The 17,449-nt window shown below is 40.3% G+C and overlaps 1 protein-coding gene and 1 long non-coding RNA gene across 2 annotated transcripts; one reads left to right on the top strand and one right to left on the bottom strand.

The window, feature by feature from the left end:
- Positions 1-1,172: 1,172 nt before the first annotated feature.
- LOC146492614 (immunoglobulin kappa light chain-like) lies at positions 1,173-12,907 on the top strand. The gene is made up of 4 exons (XM_085149586.1): positions 1,173-1,292; positions 1,400-1,707; positions 11,088-11,139; positions 12,413-12,907. The coding sequence occupies exons 1-4, from the start codon at positions 1,241-1,243 to the stop codon at positions 12,736-12,738; spliced, it is 738 nt and encodes a 245-aa protein (XP_085005712.1). The 5' UTR covers positions 1,173-1,240; the 3' UTR covers positions 12,739-12,907.
- Positions 7,200-7,978, bottom strand: LOC146492615 (uncharacterized). The gene is made up of 2 exons (XR_014872103.1): positions 7,323-7,978; positions 7,200-7,249 (listed from the first exon to the last, which is right to left on the bottom strand). It is a non-coding gene; the product is annotated as an uncharacterized LOC146492615 (long non-coding RNA).
- Positions 12,908-17,449: the final 4,542 nt, after the last annotated feature.

Raw genomic sequence — 17,449 nt, 5'->3', positions numbered from 1 at the left:
CCATCTTGGGTAGTGAAGTTGGTAGAAAACATTTTAAAATAACAGGGTGAGCTAGAGTAGGAACTGACAAAGCAGATGCTTTAATATTTTTGGGAAGTTTTTTCCTTTTATCATTATTGTTATCTTTTGCATATGGAAGTTTAGGCTATGAGGACGATTGGAGATGAACAAAGGGTGGAGAGGAGAATAGTGAAGTGAGGATGCACATAGTGAAACCTCTTTGAGTGTACAATGTTGTTGATGTGATATACAGAATGTCAGAAAAGAAATGTCTGTTATTGATGTGATTAGCAGAGTAATCCAAAGAGTGGGAATGTGCTGGAAATTTCTTTTATTTTATGAATTTGTCACGTTTTAGTAATATCACTTTTGGGTCACTTCAAGGTTCACATGTGGGGAAGCATTCAGCTTTAACTCTTTTGTTAATCAGGTCTTTGAGGGTGTGGGGAAGAGGCAAGGAGCAGTCTCTATGTGACACTGGAAGAGGAGATAAAGTTGTAAACTCTCCCTCTCTTGGAGGGGTCAAAGGTGTGAACAACACCTGTGGAAATGCTTTCTGTTTGACTGTATTTAAAGAGGGCTGCGATTCATCTTTAGAGACACGTATCAGTGCCCCACTGAATGCCCTCTCTCCCTCATCTGCTTGGGAATTAAAAAGGTGTTGGCTCATCGTGTCTGCAAACTTCGTTGATTATATTTCCATGACATTATTCTGCAGTGACAAAGTGAGATATGTCACAACAAAGGAGCGAAAACTGAAAAAGTGTTTGTTTACATAGTTGAGTTAACACCGAATATAAAAGCTTCAGTGCTCTTTGGTACGGATTCTCCAGTTTTTTTTATTTAAAAGTATTATAATTACGATTTTGATTATGTCCCCACATTCGGTGTCAATGATGGTGATGATACTGGAGGATAAACGTGAGCTCTAACACATCTGTTCAATTTTACACAGCTTTCCCATCACTTCATTGTAGGGGTCGAGTTTTTCTTTATTTGTTACCTGTCTATGAATTCTACAGTGTGCAGTTGAGCCACATTCCAAATATGCTGTGAAAAACTCTTTTTAAACAAGTCCTGCTGGAGTCAGTCAGATGATTTCCATAGAGAGGCACTTTGCATCAGCAGCACCATGCTCCAGTGCTCTGGGAGAGTTTATAGTCCTGAGAGTTCAACACTGGATGACTGACAGCTGTCCTTCATCACAACAGAAGCCACAGAAATCCTCCTCATCAAAAACATGACTTTGATCTGCGTCCTCATCTGGACTCTCCTCTGCTGCTGCTTCACAGGTAAAGTCCAGAGAATCAAACTCCTCTCCTCTATCAACATCTGTCCCTCTGAAATGAAGCCCACAAAACCATGAAGCTGCTTTATGTTTTTGTCTCTGTGTCCTCAGAGTCCAGAGGACAGATCACAGTGACTCAGCCTGGAGCAGTGAGCTCTGCTGTGGGAGCAACTGTGAGCATCAAGTGTAGGACCAGTCAGGATGTTTATAACAACAACTTTTTAGCCTGGTACCAACAGAAAGATGGAGGAGTTCCTAAACTCCTCATTTACTATGCTACCACTCGACAATCAGGGATTCCAGATCGTTTTACAGGCAGTGGATCAAACTCTGACTTCACTCTGACCATCAGTGGAGTCCAGGCTGAAGATGCAGCAGTTTATTACTGTCAGAGTTGGCACTATCCTAACAGTCAGTGGGTGTGCACACAGTGAAAAACAGTCGTACAAAAACCTCCCTCAGTCAGACTGAACAGAAACTGAAGTGACTGCTGCAGCTGGAAGATACTGCAGAGACTGATACAGTTCACTGAGGACACACACACACACACACACACATACAGTAGTACAGGTCTTCCATCTTTTTTTCACCCATAAAGGGTTTAATTTGTGAGAGTAAACTTGTGCAGTGTAAACAGTAAAATGTAAACATTGCAGCAGTTAAGCAGTGAAAGGCCATTTTTGTTGAAACACTTGTTTCCTGGTTAAGAGCGTTGCTTAGAAACTCGTCTTTGGTTTACTTTTCATTTTCTGTTTGGGAAGATTGGGGAACATAAGGACCTGTTTTCTTGTTTTGGCATTGCTCACATCCAAAACAAATAAACTCCTCTATACCAAAAATGAACCTTCTTATCAACTCACATGATCTTGTTGTGCAAATAAAGTCATCCTGTTTTTATTAAGCTGTATATTTTCAAACATGAACATTGTTAAAATGATTTGGTTTCATCTTTCACTTTGTTGTTCTCCTGGTGTTTCATTTGTTCAACTGGAATGTTGGAAGTTCAAAAAACAAATCCCAGAATGGTTTTCAGTTAAGCTAAGCAGTGCCTTCATGTTCTAAATGTTCTAATGATCTTTAACATTACAGGGCTCTAGAAGAACTTTTTGCCGTGGTTGCACTGGTGCACCTTTTTTTCTTAGGCGCACCCATTTTTCCAACCGCATCGCTTAACACCGCGGTTTTACATGTGCCCTTTTTTGGGGGGAAATTGCTGTCCATACAGACAATATTGATTTGTAAATGATTAACTAACAATCTTGTTCTTGTGCTTAAAGTGCTTTGGCACTCTTTGGCAATAAGAATGCAGAGATGGCACCGGGTGTTATGGCCTAACTTAGAGAGATGAAAAGTAATAAAGAGACCAGGGGACTAATAGTATATTAGGAAAAATTATTAAGTTATAGCAGGGAAAACTTAACAGACAGGTTTTGTTATCAAATGTTGAATTTATCCACTGCTGATAACAGGTTGCAGGACAAACCTTTAACTTTTGTAAAAGGAAAAAAGATTCTGGTATGACTGTTGCCGGTTCGAGCCCCGTCTCGGACAGTTTCGGTCGTTGTGTCCTTGGGCAAGACACTTCACCCACTGGTGTTGGCCAGAAGGGCCGATGGCGCAATATGGCAGCCTCGCTTCTGTCAGTGCGCCCCAGGACAGCTGTGGCTACAATGTAGCTGCCATCACCAGTGTGTGAATGTGTGGATGACTGGATGTGTAAAGCGCTTTGGGGTCCTTAGGGACAAGTAAAGCGTTATACAAATACAGGCCATTTACCATTTACCATAAATACATGGGATGATCCATGATTTGGGGAAAATTAGAAAAGAAAAACTGCATCTTACACTTGTCTTTGTGATGCTGAATACTTTATTACTCTTATGACCTCCAGTTGTTTGCAAGTGTGAAGGTTGATTTAACTTACAGATTTTGTTTTCCAGGCAATGATAGTGTGGATGCAGGCTCCAGGCAGAGCCAGGAGTTAAACTTAATATGCAAAAGACGCTGACGTCTTTTAACTCAGGGGTACAGGGCTGGAGTGAAATTACTCCGGAGGAGAAGCCCTGATGTTGCCTGGGAAATGATCTAACTAACCTTTTTCTTTTGTTAGTCCCCTAGTTTTATTGAGTTGACTCATGGGAGAGACCATGTGTCAAAAGGGGGGTTTCCAGATTTAACATGAAACAATGTTTTCTATGTTTTCTATGATTTTTACTGTGATTTGTGGGGTTAGCAGTTCATTTACAGGTATTAAACTGAGTGTATAGGTTTTGATGACCCATAAGTAAAGTTAACTGAACTAAAAGTAAAATGTGGATTGACGATGGAGAGAATATGGCTGGAAAAATGTGATTAGGTTCTTTATTACTCCTTATATCAAAAGCAAGCAGCTGAAAACACCCCAACAATGCTGGAGATTATGTGGAGACTGGGACGCCAATCATTCTCATGTGTTTTGGAAGTGTAAAAATATCAAATCATACTGGGAAAGCATTGCGGTAACAATGACGAAAGTGCTGGGGTATGACGTGCTGTGTGAGGCACGAGTAATGTATTTTGGAATATGGGAAAATGTAAGAAAGGAGGACCATTACTTGTTTAAAATTATGTTGTTGTCAAGCAAAAAGGTAATAACAAAAAACTGGCTGAAAAGTGACCCTTTAAAATTGGAAGAATGGACTGATGTAATCGAGGACATATATATAATGGAGAAAATGACCTACACTTCGAGACTGAAATCTGACAAACACCGAAAACAGTGGACAAAATGGATAGCTTATAAGACTCATTCAGCCCCATAGGGCAGGGACCTCTCCTCGTTGTTTTTTTTTTTTTGTTGTTGTTTTTTCCCTTTTCCCCTCTTCCACAGATTGGGTGTCCTTTATTTATTTATTTATTTATTTATTTATTTTGTGTTCTTTTTTTTTTTCGTGTTTTTGTTTGCATGTACTATAAAATTGGAAAAAGTACAAAATAAAAAGTTAAAAAAAAAAAAAAAATGTGGATTGATGTTGGTTGATGTGTTTTCTAAATGTTTAGAGGTTTTTCCTTCTAGTAAGGAGATACGGGTACAGCAGCCAGAGTAATTGCTGGAAGAAATCATCTCCAGACTGAGGTTGAGGCTGAGTGCTGATCGGAAATCTTCAGACTCACCGAGAAGTAAGGACCATTCAAGGCAGCTATGCCTCTGGGCTTTCCAGGGATCATCAAGAGGAGATTGTGGACAACAGACGAGCATCTGAGGGTGAGGGGAGCGTGCCAAGCTCCAATCGACAGCACAGAGGGAGTTCAATGATGGCATCATGATTCTGTGAGCAGCACAGAAACCAGAAGCTAGCGTGGTGATGGGGAATGACCGACGGCAATTTCCTATGAACATCACCTAATGCTGTGTCACTGTGCTAAGCATACTTTGACAATCTGAAGAGGGTCTTCCTTTGTGTCATTGTTGTTGTCATTTGCATCATGACCATCATGATTCAACAGGTGGGATCATAACAGCAGTAAAACAACTGGATCCAACACCCTTACCGAGAAAGGTTTTCTGCAGAGATAAAAAGGACAATAGAGGAGTCATAAGTATTCCCCCCACAGGAAGAATGCCTGAAGTGAGGTGATGAGGGTTGATATAGGCCATAAAAAGGGGCTTTATCATATAATCATATATGCTTAGAGGTATCAATTGTATAATGATAGAGGTCTGATCCCTAGTAGACTGCAAAGACTCTGTGTGCCTTCCAGAGTGTTCTGGCATGCACACACATCCTAAGGTCATGAGTGAGGTCGTACCTTCTTTATATAGTATGGGAGGACACCTACTCTGTATCTGTTTAAGTATAAGAGCCTTTGGTTTAGGTAAACAGGACTCCTGGAACCAGCTTTTAAGGAGACGTTCACAGGGCCATATCTTGATACACACACACACACAAAGTGCCTTGTCTTTGTAACCAAGGGGGTTTACGAGGGGAGGTACTATTGTATTGTGTGAACTGTTTTCCCAATAAAAAATGATGGTATTTGTTTAAGAAATGTACAGTGTGTGTGTGTGTGTGTGTGTGTGTGTGTCCTCAGTGAACTGTATCAGTCTCTGCAGTATCTTCCAGCTGCAGCAGTCACTTCAGTTTCTGTTCAGTCTGACTGAGGGAGGTTTTTGTACGACTGTTTTTCACTGTGTGAACACATCTTTACTGTTGATAGCGTGATAACTCTGACAGTAATAAACTGCTGCATCTTCAGCCTGGACTCCACTGATGGTCAGAGTGAAGTCAGAGTTTGATCCACTGCCTGTAAAACGATCTGGAATCCCTGATTGTCGACTGCTAATATAGGTAATGAGCAGTTTAGTAACTCCTCCATCTTTCTGTTGGTACCAGGATAAATAATTACTATAAACATCCTGACTGGTCGTACACTTGATGCTGACTGTGTCTCCCACAGCAGAGCTCACTGCTCCAGGCTGAGTCACTGTGATCTGTCCTCTGGACTCTGAGGACACAGAGACAAAAACATAAAGCAGCTTCATGGTTTTGTGGGCTTCATTTCAGAGGGACAGATGTTGATAGAGGAGAGGAGTTTGATTCTCTGGACTTTACCTGTGAAGCAGCAGCAGAGGAGAGTCCAGATGAGGACGCAGATCAAAGTCATGTTTTTGATGAGGAGGATTTCTGTGGCTTCTGTTGTGATGAAGGACAGCTGTCAGTCATCCAGTGTTCAACTCTCAGGACTATAAACTCTCCCAGAGCACTGGAGCATGGTGCTGCTGATGCAAAGTGCCTCTCTATGGAAATCATCTGACTGACAGAAACAGGTAAGTTAAAATAGAATAGAAAGCCTTTTTTTGTCACTATAAAGTTGTACAAACAGAGAAAATGAGACAAAGACACAAAGTTGCAGGGGGAGGGGAAGTGCCAGAAACACATTATATTAGATTAATATTTCAAACATGACAAAATGCTAATCTTACAGCAGCAAAATGATTGTATCTCTACAGTTTAAACATTTCTTATGCACAGAGTGGATAGTCAAAAAAATTGAATCGTCACAAATACATTATTTTATATTTATTACTTTAATTTTTTAGTCTCATTTTATTCTTATTGTCACGGTTTCTGAGGCAAGCTGCATGGTGTTATGAAGGAAGGACCCAAGATTCAGGCACAGGCTGTGATGCGAGTGAGCTTTTATTCCAACAGGTGAAAACACACAAAAAAAGTGAGGATGGCAAGGACAGAACTAAGGCTACGTTCACACTGCAGATGAAAGCACATCAAATCTGACTTCTTTGACCCTATGCGACCCATATCCCATCATGGTGTGACAGTGTGAACGGCACAAATCCAATATTTTCAAATCCGATCTGGGTCACTTTCATATGTGGTTCTGAATCCAATACATATCTGATGTTTTAGAAAGCGACTGCTGTTTGATGAAGTGCTCAAGTATAAAAACAATAATGGTAAAATGGTAAATGGACTGGTTCTTATATAGCGCCTTTCTACTCATGTGAGCACTCAAAGCGCTTTACACAACTTGTGCATTCACCCATTCGCACAAGCACATTTTTCTAAGTGTTTCATATGTAACACCCGTCCCACGTTCTATTGAGAGGGGCCCTGGGTTCCTGTTGTTACTTTCCTATTGATACCCCCTTTTTAATGCTTATGGTATAAAATATGCAACAAAACTACACTATATGGAAACAAACCACACACAAGCAGGTCAATTATAAAGTTAACTCCACTTTAGTGAATGCTTAATTAACAACACAAAAGAAAATAAGTAAAATCAATAAAGTTTGTTAAACAATGGTAAGGTATCTACCTCAACAGAAACAAAATAATCAAATAATATTGTGGGCCCACACGCACTCTCACCAAACACACACACACCTCAAGTGCTACATACTTTCTGCTAGCAAACCCCTCGTTGCAGGCCTGAGTCGTGGCTCGGGTGCGTTGGGACCTAAAACAATATGGTCGCTTCACTTGTTGCCAAGCAGTAAAAATAAAAAGCACATGCAAACAACAGTACTCACACCTCCAGGCAGTTCAAGGGGATAGCGGGGAAACTGGGTCACGGCTACCAGCAGGCCGCGGCAGCAGCACTCACAGTCGTCCTTTCCACGTGCTCCCACGTGAACACGTAACTTCAGCACACCAGCAGAAGGGACCTCTCTGACATGCCAGCAAGACGTCCGTCTCCTCCTACTGAATCACACAACCCCGCTAAATGCCAGTTCACATGCGATAACATTCAATCTTAGCATTAGCTTAATAAATAAAACAGAGCAGAACAAGAGCTTAGCGAATATGCTAGGCTACGCTAGCGGCTATGTTAGCAGTTATGCTAGCGGCTAATCGCGATTAGCAGTTAGCCCGTTTTACACAATAACATTGGGTACAAGTGTCAGACAAAATTCACATTTACCTCACAGTAGGGTACAACAGTTCTCAACTCAGTTAACTATCCGTCAACCCGAAAATATGTCTGTCGCCTTCTATGAACTCTGCGTTCACTCGACACTGTTCAGCTCTCGTCTCTCTCGCTTCCTACAGAGTGCACACGGCTCCCCACTTACTCCCACCCATCTACCTGAGACTACTTCAGGGTTCACTGGAGCTGTAGTACATATCAATACCATATCAAAAATAATGACATAAACCTCAAAATACAAATAAAAAGGTTGTGCATTTAACTCACACACATCACATACTTTGCAGGCATTTGTATACATTCTTGAACACGGCTATGTACCACAGGCCTTCAAGGTGGCTGCAGTTAAACCTTTACTCAAAAAGCCATCTCTAGACCCAGCAGTCTTAGCTAATTATAGGCCAATCTCCAACCTTCCTTTCATATCAAAAATCCTTGAAAGAGTAGTTGTCAAACAGCTAACAGATCATCTGCAGAGGAATGGTTTATTTGAAGAGTTTCAGTCAGGTTTCAGAGTTCATCACAGCACAGAAACAGCTTTATTGAAGGTTACAAATGATCTTCTTATGGCCTCTGACAGTGGACTCATCTCTGTGCTTGTCCTTCTTGACCTTAGTGCAGCATTCGATACTGTTGACCATAATATTCTATTAGAGCGATTAGAACATGCTGTAGGTATTACAGGTATTGCACTGCAGTGGTTTGTATCATATCTATCTAATAGACTCCAATTTGTGCATGTAAATGGAGAGTCCTCTTCACACACTGAGGTTAATTATGGAGTTCCACAGGGTTCGGTGCTAGGACCAATTCTGTTTACATTATACATGCTTCCCCTAGGCAGCATCATTAGAAGACATAGCATACATTTTCACTGCTATGCAGATGACACCCAGCTCTATCTGTCCATGAAGCCAGATAACACACACCAATTAGTTAAACTGCAGGAATGTCTTAAAGACATAAAGACTTGGATGGCCACTAACTTTCTGCTTCTTAACTCAGATAAAACTGAGGTCATTGTACTCGGCGCTGAAAAGCTTAGAAATATGGTATCTAACCAGATTCTTACTCTGGATGGCATTACCTTGGCCTCCAGTAACACTGTGAGGAACCTTGGAGTCATTTTTGACCAGGATATGTCCTTCAACGCACATATTAAACAAATATGTAAGACTGCGTTCTTCCATTTGTGCAACATCTCTAAAATTAGAAATATCCTGTCTCAGAGTGACGCTGAAAAACTAGTTCATGCATTTATTACTTCCAGGCTAGACTACTGCAATTCATTATTATCAGGATGTCCAAAAAACTCACTGAAAAGCCTTCAGTTAATCCAAAATGCTGCAGCAAGAGTACTGACAGGGACTAGAAGGAGAGAGCATATTTCTCCTGTTTTGGCTTCCCTTCATTGGCTTCCTGTTAAATCCAGAATTGAATTCAAAATCCTGCTCCTCACATACAAGGTCTTAAATAATCAGGCCCCATCTTATCTTAATGACCTTGTAGTACCATATTACCCTATTAGAGCACTTCGCTCCCGCTCTGCAGGCCTACTTGTTGTTCCTAGAGTATTTAAAAGTAGAATGGGAGGGAGAGCCTTCAGTTTTCAGGCCCCTCTTCTGTGGAACCAGCTTCCAGTTTGGATTCAGGAGACAGACACTATCTCTACTTTTAAGATTAGGCTTAAAACCTTCCTTTTTGCTAAAGCATATAGTTAGGGCTGGACCAGGTGACCCTGAATCCTCCCTTAGTTATGCTGCAATAGATGTAGGCTGCCGGGGGATTCCCATGATGCATTGAGTTTTTCCTTTCCAGTCACCTTTCTCGCTCACTATGTATTAACAGACCTCTCTGTATTGAATCGTATCTGTTCTTAATCTCTGTCTCTCTTCCACAGCATGTCTTTATCCTGTCTTCCTTCTCTCACCCCAACCGGTCGCAGCAGATGGCCGCCCCTCCCTGAGCCTGGTTCTGCCGGAGGTTTCTTCCTGTTAAAAGGGAGTTTTTCCTTCCCACTGTCGCCAAAGTGCTTGCTCATAGGGGGTCATATGATTGTTGGGCTTTTCTCTGTATCTATGAAGCGCCTTGAGGCGACATTTGTTGTGATTTGGCGCTATATAAATAAAATTGAATTGAATTGAATTAAACATTTGCAATTAACTATCAATATTAATGAACAAATTTAAATAATGAGCTACTTATATAGCCAGGGCTACACATAGCTAACATTCACACACATCCATACTCCGATGGATGCATCGGAGAGCAATTTGGGGTTAGTATCTTGCCCAAGGATATTTGGCATGTAGACTAGGGGAAGCCAGGAATCGAACCACCAACTTTTCGATCAGTGGATGACCTGCTCTACCATAATAAACACAATGCTTTGGTTCTATAACATTTTTCTATCATTACTTTATTTTGGATTAGGTACATGAGCTTTTAAGCATGGATAATTAAATAATAGATTAATGAAATACCAGAGTGTGCCCTGTTCTGAGATGTACAGCAAGTGGAGAGTGACAGATGAGATGAGGAGATGGAAGAGTGACTCACAGGCAGAGCCGAGTTCATTTCCCACCGTTTTGTTGTTTAATGCTTCCGAGCGCTGTCACCAATCTTTGCATTTTATTATCATCTCATAACACTTCTTTAATCAGCTACCATCTCTGCTGTGGACTTTTTACTGTCTACAGTCTCAAAGCAACACAGACCTCCATCACTATCTGCAGCAGGAGCAGCAGCAACCCCTCAACAGCAACAGTGTTGTTGTTATTCAGCCTGGTTCTGTGTGCCCCTTTTTAACTTTGAGCACCCGTCCCTTCCAGCATCTCTGCACGGCCCTGCTCAGAATCATTCGTCTGTTTTAGGTTGACATTTTATATGTTTAGTAGAATAACAGGACAAACTGTGAGACTGGAAAGACTTGAGTTTCATGCTCTGTTTTGTGACGTAGTGTGTAATGCTCAGCAGTATTATCATTTTAACTGGTTCTGTGCGCGATCTGAAGACACTAAGTGTTTGTGAGAGAACATAAAACTGTTTTGATGCATTTGTGAGGTTTTACCTGATGACTTTTAAGTTTTGTGATTGTAGCTTGAAAATTAAATTTAATGTTTAGAGTTATGAGAAAGAAGGTGGAAGCATTAAAGTGATGTATCTGAACAGTTGTAAAATGTAAATGACCAAATTGGATTATTGGAATATAGTTTTATTGTGTTTCGTTGATTTTTATGTAAAATTATAATATTAATATGTTATGAAATTATGATTTAAAGAATTCATATTGTTGAGTTTGTTTGTTTCAGAGTCAGAGAGCCGTGTCTCTCTACAGTCAGAGGTTTTTGTACGGCGCCTCAATGAGTTTGTATCACTGTGGTACACGTTCGGTGGAGGAACCAGACTGCAAGTTGGAAGTAAGTCAGCCTTAGAGCTTTTTTTTTTTTAATGTAATTTTCTTTTCTTTAATTTCATTTAATATAAAAGGCTAGGAAACTTTTTGTGTAACTGATTAATTATTTTATTCATAAATTTTATCCTAAGAAACAAAGTCAGCTTTGGAAATGAATATTCAGACATTCAGGACTATTTCCAATGAAAATCTGGGATGTTTCATAGTTTTAATTATTATTTCTGGTTCTGATGATGAAGTTGTATTTTGAGGGCTTGTAGGTTTAGTTCAGTCTGACAGAGTCAGAGAGCCGTGTCTCTCTACAGTCAGAGGTTTTTGTACGGCGCCTCAATGAGTTTGTATCACTGTGGTGGACTTTTGGTGGAGGAACCAGACTGGATGTTGGAAGTAAGTTTATACTGTTTTTAAAGAAAAATTGTCTAAGTGTGAATGTTAGCTTGATAACATTCCTGTAGAGGTTATATTATATCACCATTATACATAGAGGGTAACTTAATCAGCTTTGCTCAGATTTGATGTCCACATTTCTGACATAAAGACAATGTGATGTGTAAATAAAATGAAATAGAATCATCCTGTGATTTTTTTCTATTTGTAAATTACATTTTTTGTTAGGATAAATTAAATGTTACTGTCCTTAAGGAAAACTGGACAGAGTGAAGATGAAGATCACTGGTGTTTTTACTGTGTCAGAAAAAATGTAGATTTTACGTATCATCATAAAATCATAGAACCACTACAATAAATGATTGAAGCCCACATGAGGTAAGTAGACAACTAGTGTATTTTACAGAACTGAGGATTTTGTAGCTTAACATCTGTTACAATTGTTGCCACTTCTGCTTATTCTATTTACAAAAGTTAAGGATGAGCATTTGACAATGTGCAACATGTCTGGTGTTTCTATTGTATCAGATATAATTTCAAATGTCATTTAAAATCATATAAGCAGTAAAAAAGAATCCACATGAAGCAAGCAGTGCAGTTTGGTTTCTTATCTCTAAGACGTTACACAGAACTGATGATTTTGAGGCTAAACTTGTTTTGTAAATGTTTCCACATCTGCTTCTTTTATTTCCAGTGTAGTTTGAAGATATTTCAGGTCAAACTGTGTGATGATTCTCTCTGTGCTGATATGCATGAGAGGTTTCTTAAAGGGAAGTGAAACAATGTGTGAGTTAATGACTGGTGGAGCAGAAAAAACACCTGACAGAAACTTCTTAACGGAGAAAATCAAATTGTGGTTCCTGTCCTCTAAGCTGATTGGTGTTTCCTAGGTGATACCCGCCCCACCCTGACGGTTCTGCCCCCCTCCAGTGAGGAGCTGAAACAGGGGAAGGCCACGCTCACGTGTCTGGCCAACAAGGGCTTCCCCTCAGACTGGAGTCTGTCCTGGAAGGTGGATGGCAGTGGCAGCATCAGCTGGGAGGAGAGCAGGAGCCCCGTGGTGCAGGAGAACGACGGCCTCTACAGCTGGAGCAGCACCCTGAGGCTCCCTGCAGACCACTGGATGAAGGTGGGCTCTGTGACCTGTGAGGCTACCCAGGGCTCCCACACTCTGGTCTCAGAGCCACTCAGGAGAGACCAGTGTTCCCAGTCCTGACTTAACTCTGATACTGGTTTCATGCTCCTGCTTTCAGTCTGTGCTCTTTAACAATCTCACTCACTCGCTTCATCCTTAATGTGTTTGTTGCTTTTCATAAATTTGATGTTTTCAAGGTTTTTAAAATAATAAACATCTTCCCAAGACATTTGTCCTTTCGCTCTTTTTTACTTCAGAATTTATATTTTACAGTCACACTGGTCAGATCATCACTTTGAAGGATTTTTTTTTTAATGTTGACTATTTTCTTAGATCTGTTTTTAATTTATTTGAATTCAGATTATTTTCTTTCATTTTGCTCTCATTCTGAAAATGTAAAAATCTAAACACTAAAGATTTTATCAGGGTGGATTGAAAAAGCAGAGTATCATCTGTACAAACAGGATTAACATGAACAGAGTAAGAAATAACACAAATACTAGTCCTCATCAACTCTAAATGGCAAATAGCCTTTACTCATTTAGCACATTTTTAGTGCTTTTTACTAAAAGTCCAATACACACAAATGCACATCACACATCACATGGTGCTTTGTTTTTAGAGTCACACTCAAACTCTGATGGATGCATTGAGGGTGGTAGGGGTTCAGTATCTTGCCCATTGACAAGATCCTGGGCATATAAACAGATGTTGTAAATGCAGCCTCATGATAACGTACAATATCCAGAATATAGTTGAGTAGAAGTAGAGTTCAGCACACAATAGAAGTATTTGAATAAAGTTTTTAATTAAATGTAATAAGTTATATTCTACCCCTGGTCCCATCTGTTCACTCATGGGGTTGGGCTTCACAGTGGAGAACAGTTTTCTAGTCTAATGGTGCTGGTGCAGATGGGCCAATCAGATTTAAAGGTGAGGTGTTTGATTCTTATTGGTTTAATCTCACTTTGTGTCTGAATATTAATAAATTCAGATGCTTCAACATCTGCTTGACTGCATGGAGTTAAAGAAGCTCAGTACTGACAGCTGGAAGCATTTGGATATGGATTCCAGCTGCTTTCGTAGTTCTGCAAACTTTGACTTCAATCAGCTGTATTTCAACGTCCTCTGTGTCCAACCAGTTAATACGAGACAAATCCAGCTGCTCATTAAAGCTTTCTGGTTTGGTCATTGTTACACGGTGCAGTTGTTCTTGCTTTTGGAGGGACTGAGGTCAGTTCTGGAGCTGTTATTCTTGCGGCAGTGGTTTTGGTCATTGGGGAGGACAGTACTCCTGATCAGAGTGGTTTTCATTGCTGCCTATGAAAAATTACATTACAAAAAAAGGGTGGTGAATTATGGCCAGCATATTTGTGAATTGGAGCTGCAGATTCAACAGGACCCGTCTTCCCCCCAGCTCTCTTTAAAAGCTGCTTCTCTCTCCCATCTCTCTGCTTCCATCTATCTCCTTTCAACGCACATCTAACGGACATCAGCCGGTTTGAGTCTTTTCTTTTTCAACATCTCATTTTCTTTCTCACAACACACTCCATGCATTCTATCCCATATTTTCATTACCATACATTCAAAATTGGAGTTTCCACTGAGACTACGGGCTGCACCCTCCCACGGCTCTCCCAGTCGTGTGGCTGGATCCAGCTCATTTTTCAAAGACAGCGTCCCATGTGTGGCTTTTCTTCCTTTGCCTGCATGCTGGTGTAAAAGTGCCAAAACCCACCATGAACCAGCACAACTCGTTGAGTTTCCAGGATTGCACACTCAATTAAGGTGCAGCTTCACTAAAAAAACAAACAAACAAACATGTTTAGTGTCTAAAATAATGTTGTTTTCAAAACTTCGAGATACAGCTTTGAATTTTATCTAGGAAAAGGAGTTTAAATGTGCAAAAGTGAGGCTTGAGTGAGCGTGAGACCTATCAAGATATTTTTTTTTAATTGCATCATCATGAGTTACAGTTTAAAATGTGTATGAATATGCTTGTGTGTTGACATCACAAAACAGATGAAGGATACGTAACGATTTCTTTCCCAAAGCCAGAGATAAAAAGAATTACCTGAAATATTTGCAGTGAAATGCATTTCAATTCCTAACTGTTGGATCTTCCCATGACAGCCTGATGATGTGTATTCCAGCAGAACATAAAAATGTTGCCTTATTTTGAACTAATAACCTAAAACAATTTGTGGTAGGCTTTCTTTTTTAACATCAGTCCATAATCATCTGAGGACTAAATGTTCCACTCTTAACCCAGGCTGCTGTAATAGATGCTGTCATGGTTCTCCAGTGGCTGCTCTTAGATACTGTTCTTGTCAGGGTCCTGGGTTTTTGACTGAAGTGTTTTGAGTTTCCTGTGTTTTTTGTCACTTTGTATTGTGAATTATGTTCTCAATGTTGGTCTTTAATTACCCCCTTAAGTCTAGTTTCTTGTATTATGTGCCTCGTATTTCCCTCATCATCATGTGGAAGAAGCTGCTCTGGTCAGATGAGACCAAAATGCAAAATGCTGTGTGTGGCGGAAAACTAACACTGCACATCACTCTGAACACACCATCCCCACTGTCAAATATGGTGGTGGCAGCATCATGCTCTGGGGGTGCTTCTCTTCAGCAGGGACAGGGAAGCTGGTCAGAGTTGATGGGAAGATGGATGGAGCCAAATACAGGGCAAGCTTGGAAGAAAACCTCTTGGAGTCTGCAGAAGACTTGAGACTGGGGCGGAGGTTCACCTTCCAGCAGGACAACGACCCTAAACATAAAGCCAGGGCAACAATGGGATGGTTTAAAACAAAACATATCCATGTGTTAGAACGGCCCAGTCAAAGTCCAGATCTAAATCCAATCGAGAATCTGCAGCAAGATCTGAAAACTGCTGTTCACAAACGCTGTCCATCTAATCTGACTGAGCTGGAGCTGTTTTGCAAAGAAGAATGGGCAAAGATTTCAGTCTGTAGATGTGCAAAGCTGGTAGAGACAGACCCTAAAAGACTGGCAGCTGGAACTGCAGCAAAATGTGGTTCAACAAAATATTGACTCAGGGGGCTGAATAATTACGCACACCCCACTTTGCAGTTATTTATTTGTAAAAAATGTTTGGATTCATGTATGATTTTCGTTCCACTTCTCACGTGTTCACCACTTTGTGTTGGTCTTTCACGTGGAATTCCAATAACATTGATCCATATTTGTGGCTGTAATGTGACAAAATGTGGAAAAGTTTGAATACTTTTGTAAGCCACTGTATGTCAAATAAAAATCACATTTAGCTTCTTTTGTGCGACCATTCACTTTAAAGTCATGACAGTTAAAATAAAATAAAAAGTGAGCTTTTAAAGCAGCAAATCAATTTGTATATTTTTATTTTCTATTATTATTTTTATTTTTAGGCTGTTGCATTTACTAATTGGTGGTTAATTTAAAATTTAAATTTCAGGGTGCAAGTTGAATCTGTCCAGGTGTGTGTGTATGTGTGTGTGTGTGTGTGTGTGTGTGTGTGTGTGTGTGTGTGTGTGTGTGTGTGTGTCCTCAGTGAACTGTATCAGTCTCTGCAGTATCTTCCAGCTGCAGCAGTCACTTCAGTTTCTGTTCAGTCTGACTGAGGGAGGTTTTTGTACGACTGTTTTTCACTGTGTGAACACACGCTGACTGTTAATAACATGAGCACTCTGACAGTAATAAACTGCTGCATCTTCAGCCTGGACTCCACTGATGGTCAGAGTGAAGTCAGAGTTTGATCCACTGCCTGTAAAACGAGCTGGAATCCCTGATACTCGTCTGCTAGCAAGGTAAATGAGCATTTTAGGAACTCCTCCATCTTTCTGTTGGTACCAGTGTAAATAGTTGTTGCTATAAACATCCTGACTGGTCGTACACTTGATGTTCACAGTTCGTCCCACAGCAGAGCTCACTGCTCCAGGCTGAGTCACTGTGATCTGTCCTCTGGACTCTGAGGACACAGAGACAAAAACATAAAGCAGCTTCATGGTTTTGTGGGCTTCATTTCAGAGGGACAGATGTTGATAGAGGAGAGGAGTTTGATTCTCTGGACTTTACCTGTGAAGCAGCAGCAGAGGAGAGTCCAGATGAGGACGCAGATCAAAGTCATGTTTTTGATGAGGAGGATTTCTGTGGCTTCTGTTGTGATGAAGGACAGCTGTCAGTCATCCAGTGTTCAACTCTCAGGACTATAAACTCTCCCAGAGCACTGGAGCATGGTGCTGCTGATGCAAAGTGCCTCTCTATGGAAATCATATGACTCCTTTGCTGTGAGTCAGTTTGCTGCATTGACTTGGAACCAGTTGTCCTCTTAGAGTAAAGGGTCACTGAAAATGTATTAAAGTTGCTCTAAGAAGTCATCACTATCCCCTGATTACATATTTATATCCTCATTTTTCACAAATGTATTAGACAGAGCTCTCTGTCACATCAAATGAGGGAATATGTTTGGGAAAAATAATTTCCATCCCTTCATTCCTCTTATACCATGGAGACTCTCTCACATCAGCTGTTTTCTCTACATTTATGTCAAACTGACTTTTTTCTGTAAACAAGATTACAAACCTACATCCTCATATGATTCATTTTTAAATTTGTACCACATTAGTTGTTCTTTAGGTTCATTAAATTGGCTTTGTTTAAATAAAACTGTGTATTTGTAAATATTATTTAGTCAGTTATTGCTTCAGATTTATTCTGATCATGATTGAAAAGTACATGAAATATATTTTATAGCAGTGAGTAGCTGTAGTACTTGTTTCCTCTAATTCCTTCAGTCT

This window comes from Neolamprologus multifasciatus, chromosome 22 (genome assembly GCF_963576455.1).
Source record: "Neolamprologus multifasciatus chromosome 22, fNeoMul1.2, whole genome shotgun sequence".
In the NCBI taxonomy this organism is placed as follows: domain Eukaryota; kingdom Metazoa; phylum Chordata; class Actinopteri; order Cichliformes; family Cichlidae; genus Neolamprologus; species Neolamprologus multifasciatus.
The sequence above is the reverse complement of the archived record's forward strand: the minus strand, read 5'-3'. Positions and strand labels throughout refer to the sequence as shown.

Coding starts and splice junctions, on each gene's coding strand:
- LOC146492614 (XM_085149586.1), top strand. CDS start 1,241: ATGACTTTGATCTGCGTCCTCATCTGGACTCTCCTCTGCTGCTGCTTC. Junction 1,708..11,087: donor ACTATCCTAACAGTCAGTGG/GTGTGCACACAG, acceptor CGCCTCAATGAG/TTTGTATCACTGTGGTACAC. Junction 11,140..12,412: donor AACCAGACTGCAAGTTGGAA/GTAAGTCAGCCT, acceptor GGTGTTTCCTAG/GTGATACCCGCCCCACCCTG.